Genomic DNA, 7,987 nt, shown 5'->3' on the forward strand with positions numbered 1-7,987 from the left:
ATCCCTGAAAGCAAGTCTGGCCGAAGTTCAATGTAAATTGGAGGCTTCGGATAACACCATCTGTGAGTTACGTGCCCAAGTTGTATTACTGAGTAGTGCAACTTCGGTAAGTAGGTCACCCGAGGCCTGTAACGTGAATACTCGTCGCGGGGCACATAATGCATCTATCGGCAGTTTTGAGTCGGCCCATACGGATGCGTCACCGACCGCTGTCGCTGAGCGCGTTTCCCCGCGCCCCGCCCCTCGATTGTCCGCTCCGGCGGAGACGTCACGCGTAAACACGTTGACCCCTCCACGTGATTACGCCGCTGTCGCAGCTGTTAACCGACCCGTTGCTCCACAACCACAAGCCAGGCAGCTATCAACGAAGGGGATGAAAAAACCTCGTGTACCTGTCTCTGAAGTTGCAAAACCACAGAGGCAGACGGACCGGTGCGACGATGACGGCTTCACAAAGGTGGAGAAGAAGAAGAGGAAGCCCACCAGCCGTAACCTGTGCGGCACTGCACCGACAGGGTCCAACTTTTTGCTGCGTCCGGCAATCCCGACAACGCTGCTGTACCTGTCACGCCTGCATTACTCCACGAAGTCTGAGGAGATAGTGGAGTACATCAAGTTGAAATCCAAATACACCCTGAGGGTCGAGCGGTTGGAGTCCCGCCACTACGTGAACTTTAATTCGTTTGTGGTGAGAGTGCCGACCGAACATCTGTCGACCTTCATGAAGGAGGAGTTCTGGCCGAAGGGTGTCCTATACCGGCGATTCCGTGGCCGGTTGCCTGACACCAGATGGCGCCACACGTCGCCGACAACCTAAATACGTGTTAAATTAGTAATTAGTGTTATTTTATATTGTTATGTATGTTAGTCTGTAAGGTATGTATCTATGGGTCTCAGTAACCTGAATATAAATAAATAAATAAAAAAAAAAAATTAAAAATTAAATATAGCTTGTCAAAAAATGTCGGAAAAATATAAAGAGTGATAGCAAAATGTATTTACGCTTTTATTTATAAATAGTATTAGCAAAGTGTAGTAAATTCTTCAACTATAAGTTCTAAGTGTTTCTGCCGTGATTCTTTTGGTTTTGTAAGTACATCAATATATTATCTTTTTTTTTGCGAGACCGTTTGCTTGTTATTGCGAGACCTGGTGCATTAAAACTTGGCTCAGTAGTTTCAATCAAAGACTCTTCTGTAATAAGTGACGCAGGACTAGGCTGGGTTTGGCTACAAGTGCTATTTTCTGTATCGGACATCATATCTGTTGGCCCTGGAGAGTACACCTCATGTGAAGGCCCTCTCCAGAGCATATCTGAAGAAGACTGAGAGTGTTTGTCGTCAATATTGCTAATACTTGCTCTTTCCCGAGAAATAGAATCTAAAAATGACAGCTGTACTTAGTAAATTTCGAATTTACTTCGTGGATGTGCTGCTGATCCTGTAACACTTTTTTTTTCTTTTGTCGGTAGTACGTGTCTTTAATATTTCTCCACCGATTTTTGCAAGCTTTACCTGTAAAAAAAGTAATTAAATTTCTTCTATTTATCGAGTTCTTCGGTTTTCGCGATTGTTACACATAGGAAATGAAACTAGGTGCCATGGTCAACCTGTAAAGGGCCCGAAACGTCAGTTTGTCTGAAAAAAACAAATATACGCGATTTAATCCGGAAAAATAGTTTAATTTCTTTTTATTTTAATTTTTGAATTAATTATTGTTTTTTTTTAGATTTATTGCTACACTGTCATTGGCCTATCGCATGTTGGATTGTTACGTGTCTAGAATCATTAAACAAGTATTGAGATTGCTGTGCCAAAAACTTTTGTAAATCGCTATGCCTGTCCCTACTGAAAACGAATTCAAGAGAATCGAAAAATATTTTTGGATGAGATGGAATATGCCAAATTGTATATCAAGCATTGATGGGAAGCATGGCCGCGTCAAAAGTCCACAGAATAGTGGTTCTCTTTATTTCAACTACAAAGTTACTTTTCTATCGTTTTACCTCTTTGGTTGACGCAAATTACAAATTTGTAGCTGTTGACGCTGGATCATACGGCAAAGAAGGCGACAGTAATATTTTTAGAAAATCAGCTATAGGAAAGAAAATGGCCAATAACACTCAACGTTCCGCCACCGAAGTATTTACCGGGCAATCAGGACATACTTCCTCACTTTTTAATTGGTGATGAGGCTTTTCCTCTTAGCACTAATATGATTAAGCCCTTTCCGAGAGGAAATGCTTTACTGGATCGTGAAATTGAAATTTTCAACTACAGGCTTTGCCGCGCTCGTCGTGTTGTTGAGACTGCTTTTGGGCTGCTAAGTCAAGTTTTTAGAATATTTTATACTCCGATCGCCATTGCACCAGAAACTTGTACCGATTTAATACTGACAGCATGTTGCCTCCATAATATTTTGCGTGACGGACATCTGGAACACAATTAACAACTATACTATGTTCGTGATGAAACTGATAACCCGACACAAAATATGATTGACCTTGCGAGCACAAGAACATTCTCCTGGAACGCTATGGAATCCCGCGACAAACTAAAACAATTCTTCTGCACAGAATGTGGTTTATTATCGTGGTGGTGAAATAATTACATTTTAAAAGAATAATAAATGACTACTAAGTGTTGTTCATCATGCCACTTGTCTGCTATATGCGGACGACTTAAAGTTACTGTTGACTGTAAAAGATGGACGAGATTGTGAAAACTTACAAGGAGATATCGACAGGGTTGTCCAGTGGAGTCACGAGAACAATCTGTTTTTTAATGAGGCAAAGTGTTCTCTGATAACATTCGGTCGTGCTCGGACACCTATCCAATACGAATATAGTATAAACACAGTCCCAGTGCAGAAGGTTTCCAAGGTACGCGATCTAGGGGTTCTACATATAGCCCAACTGACGTTTCGAGACCATATAGTCAATGTTTGTAAAAAGGCCTACAGGAACCTAAAAAGGCCTACAGGAACCTTGGCTTCGTGTTGAGGCAGACTCGGTGCTTTAATAAAATTAGTCCCATAAAAGCATTATATGATGCCCTTGTAAGGAGCCACCTGGAATGCAATGCAGTTATCTGGTCGCCTCATGAAGCAAAGTATAAAATTATGTTAGAGCGCATTTAAAAATAAATTTACACGGCATTTATATGCAAGAATATATGGTGTTTACCCCTTTTATCCACTCATGTATCCAAGTTTGTTTGTACTCGGCATGGTTGGTTATAATAGACTAAGAGAGAAGTACGTCGAGACTTCGCAATAAGCTCAAATTATTTATAAACTAATTAGAGGGTCAATTTTTAACCATAGTATACTGGACACCCTTCTTTATGCGTGCCGAATGATTAACGTAAGGAGGCGACGAAAACCGCGGTTGTTGGCAGTGCCGCGCGGCCGGACTAATCTGAGCCAAAAGGCCGGCTCACTCGAGCTTTGCAAATCCTAAATGATGCTACAGACAGAACGGATTTATTTTCATGTACTCTGTGTGAATTCACAAAGGTAACACTATACGTTATTTGTTATGTACATGTTTCGTAGTAATTTTAGCGAGTAGTTGATTTTTTTTTTTTTTATTGTGACTCGGCAAAATGACTGCACCGCGCCTGATGGAAAGTGCGAATACAGTCCAGAGATGAGAGTAACGGATGGAAAACAAATATCTTCACTCCGTTTATTTTTTATCCATTTATTTATTTATTTATTTTATTATGGATTTAATGTAAGAATCTACATGTGAATTTGTACACTATCGCATTAGTTTAGACTGTAATGATAGATGTAAAGTTTTAAATGCTAAATAAATAAATATACTTACTAGTTTTATTCAGTTGTTCTGCTAGTTCTTCCCACGCCTTATTACGCTTGTAAGAATTTTTATAGTCTGGGGAACTGATATCATTATTATTGGTATTTGAGACACAAAATTTATTAATATTTCATTTTCTCTCGTTGAAAAGTTCTCTCCCGCGTTCCCAAACATGTTTGCTCCGTGAGATGCAGTCTAGCGCAACTAGGAAAAAATAAAAATATAGGAAATTTACATGGCAAATAATGGAGGACGGAAGTCGGATTGCTTTTGTAAGTTTATTTTTTATATTTCATAATTTCATAAATTTACGCATAATTTGTTGCCTTAATTAGTGATTAATGATCCGGCTGTGACTAGTTAACGTGTTAAAGTAAAATGCCACCAAAAAAACGGTTTATAACATGTGAAATCTGTGGAGATCGAGCCGGTCGTAAAAATTGCGAAAAAAGGATGTTTATGACGAAGTTTCCTTTAGATGAGGCCCGGTAAGCATTTAATGATATAATTTTATCTAAATATAAGTATAAAAGGGTACGAATACATGAAAACTGCTATATTTATTTCAATGTTATTGTGTACTAGTGATGTATCTCAAGTATCGATAGTCACTGACTTATTTGGGCTAAACTCCAAAGATCCCCTGAATTATTCTTTCGTGATTTTCTTTCTTCTAAAAAATTTATGTATACTGTATTCGTAAAATGTATTTATTTATTTAATAAGGAACGCCAGCAGTTTACACAATTTAGAGTAATTCATGTCAACTACTGTCCATTTTGATATTTATTTCCAAATTTTAATTATTTTTCAGATGCCGGCAGTGGGTGAAGATTGTTGGTAAAGAAGATTTAGTGTATGTGCCCATAGAAAAATTGCATACATTAAAGGATGTATGCGGCAATCACTTCGAGAACAAAACTTTTAATAAAAGAAAAAATCGCCTTAAAAAGTCTGCCGTGCCGTCAAAAAACTTAAAAGCTGATCCACTTGCTGATGATATGCTCAATGAATTTCCTTGTCATATATGTGACAATGAAGCTTCACTACCACAGGTTGAAGCAATCGCTGGATCTAGTAATGTAGGTATTATCTCTTTTTAACCTTAATTTAGCAGCAAGTTCTTTTAAAATCTTTCATTCTTGGAAATTATTTCTAGTGATTGATGATCTTGAACGATTTCCAGAATCATATATAACCGGAGAGCATCAGAAAATAGCACATAAAAGAAAAAGGTCACCTCGCTCAGGTAATAAACTTTATAATATTATGATAAACAATACTGTAACTTTAATCACTGTAGGTATTTTTCATATCATTAAGTATCCTGTACTAGACAAATACTCAACGAAAGAGTAGTAAATTCTGAATGCTATCACAACTTACGTAGGTACTTATGTAAGATATTATTGGTGGTCTAATATTACAATTACAAGAAAGCAGGGAAACAAGAAAGGGTTGTTATAATTATATATTTTAATATTTCTAGGACCATCTACTTCGTGCTCGGAGCAGCCACAGTTACTCGACCATGATTATTGCTCAAAAAAGGAAAAAGTCCTTCAGTCACCTAAAAGAAAAAAAAACATCTGTTTCAGGTAAATATTTTTAATCTACATAATACATAAATATATAGAATTGTAATTCTAATCTGGCATGTCGTATTATAGTGATAAAAATAATATACTGGGTGATTCTGGGACAACCGATAAAAAATTTACCACGTGTTCTGTAGTCATAATGACCAACTTTCATTACGGGACCAACTCTGAAATCGCGAAAAAAAAATCACAGCTGTTCCATACATTTTGGTTGAGTAGGTATTGAATTTTAGTAAGGAACAGCTGCTTTTTTTCGCGGTTTCAACATTTGCAACACTCGGTATATTCAAGTACAGGCCCACAAAGTTATCTGACCCGGTGACGGCGTCGCTAGAGTCGAACCCAGTGTTGCCGTCAATTGAAAGTTGGCGATTTTTAGGGTAAAATTAGTTCGGTCCGGTTCTGTTCCTTAATAAACTAAATTAACGTTGATAAAAATATTCGACTTTTCAAGGAAAATCGTAAATACATATTAAATAAACCACCTGTAAGGAAATCTTTAAGGGAAGAGTTTTAAGGAATTTTTTATGGGAAGTTTGAAGTTTTTAAGCATGAATAAAAAATTAGACACAAAAAAAATTACCAATTATATTTTAATATTATAATTGTGATCAAGTAAACAATTTAATGGTTTAATTCCAGTTATTCCCGAACCCGAATCACCTGTTTCATCATCCTCGGAATCGCTACTTTCACTTTCACTGTCATTGTTCAAAGTAATGATGAACGGTTCATCTAAATAACCATCTTTATCTATATATTCGTTTTCAATTTTTTTCACATGTCCACAATGCTTTTGCCATTCTTCTGCCGATATTGCATTAAATCCATTTGATATTAATTGCGGCATTTCTGAATCACTTTTTCCAATATTGTGGTCGGCAACATGACGTTTCATGGAACTCCAAATCATTTCTATGGGGTTCAGATCACAGTGATATGGTGGCAATCTAAGAATAGTGTGTCCGTGATTTTTGAGCAAATTATCAATTTCGTACTCTGGTGCTGGTTTGTGCCTCTTTATTAATTCATATAGCTGGGGTTTTGTAAAACCCTCATTGTATTCTATATTGTTTTCAGTGAGCCATTTTTGCATGTCACCTTTTTTTGTGTTTAAATTAGGGCATTTGTTTATGCAAATGCTGTGATAGGGGGCATTGTCCATCACAATAATTGTATTCTCGTGTAAATTGGGAAGAAGTTTTTCGATTACCCACTTTTTAAAGTTTGCATTATTCATCTCATGATGATAGTCACCACTTTTTGTGTTTGATTTAAATGTCAGTAAAGCGTTAGGTACAAATCCTTTTTCTCCTCCAGCATGAACAATTATCCACCTGCTACCTTTTGAAACTGGGTTCAAAACACCATCCATGTCATCACTCTGCCAAGTGCGTCCGACAGTGTGCGAAGAATGAATATATGTCTCGTCCAAATATACGATTGGTTTTTGTTCGCTAAGTTCGTTTTTCTTAATTTTTTGGAGGTATGTTGCTCTCCAAGCACATATGTCATTGCGTTCAATGAGAACTTTTCTGTTTGATTGAGTTTTCTTGTACCGAAAACCAATTTTTCTCAATATTTTTCTGAGCGTTTCTCGGCTTCCTTTGAAGTCAATTTCTTCTTGTAAAACAAGGAGCAGTTTTTGAAGAGTGGGTATTTCTTTCTTCATGGAGTAAAACTCATGAATTTTTCGTCTTACGACACCCAAGTCAAATTCGTCAACTTCAATCTTCCCCTTCAATCTTAGCCGTTTTTTCCCAGGAGTAGAAATTTTCGTTCCGGTTGCATCAGCCTGTTCTTTTTCTTTAACTAAGTTACGCACGAAGCGCTCACCAACACCTGTAAAATAAATCATACTTAAATTCTGTAATAAAAAATAAAAATGAACAATAGGGTTCAGGGAAGTTCATATTACAATATCTGGCAACACTAACCTGTGGCAGCCGCTACTCGATCATACAGTTTTTGAAATGGTATTATTGGGGCTTGGAGACGTTTTTCTTCCTCCATAAAGGCCAACACTTTTAAAATAATGTTTCTCGCGTCACTTCTCAAAGCTTTCGGCATTATTTCTGACACTTTTATCACCAAACAAGGAAAAAATACCACGAAGTCGCTCTCAGCTTTACAATGACACACAGAGTGACATATTCAAGATGGCGACTTTAGTTCCTGTTTTAGCCACCGGTTCAGATAAGTTTGTGGGCCTGTACATTACAGATTTATAAGTTTTTTAATAGAAATATTCAATTACATTACAGATTTGGAAGTAACACCTCGGAAAAGAAAGCTGATTAAAAAAATTCATTTGTTTAAACGCAAAATAAGTGTTCTGCGAGAAGGAAATATAATGCCACGCATTATATCATTGGCACTTAGAAAACCACAAGGAAAACGGTGGACTCCTTGAGAAAAAGCCTTAGCTATTGCTATATATAAGAAATCTCCTCGCGTTTATAGACATTTACAACATTTGATGGCATTACCAAGCATAAGAACTCTGCGAACTCTTCTTCAAAGCATTGAATTGGAGCCAGGAATCAGCCAAACTATCATGAAT

General features: G+C 37.2%; 1 protein-coding gene across 1 annotated transcript; it reads right to left on the minus strand.

Moving 5' to 3' along the window:
- Positions 1-6,087: 6,087 nt before the first annotated feature.
- Positions 6,088-7,494, minus strand: LOC113236380 (the record flags this gene model as incomplete). The annotated part of the gene is made up of 2 exons (XM_026472409.1): positions 7,362-7,494; positions 6,088-7,266 (listed from the first exon to the last, which is right to left on the minus strand). Coding segments are annotated over exons 1-2 (1,312 nt in total), but the record flags the coding sequence as incomplete, so codon positions are not given.
- Between the last annotated feature and the right edge of the window lie 493 nt (positions 7,495-7,987).

This window comes from Hyposmocoma kahamanoa, unplaced genomic scaffold (assembly GCF_003589595.1).
Source record: "Hyposmocoma kahamanoa isolate Upper Pololo Valley unplaced genomic scaffold, ASM358959v1 91765, whole genome shotgun sequence".
In the NCBI taxonomy this organism is placed as follows: domain Eukaryota; kingdom Metazoa; phylum Arthropoda; class Insecta; order Lepidoptera; family Cosmopterigidae; genus Hyposmocoma; species Hyposmocoma kahamanoa.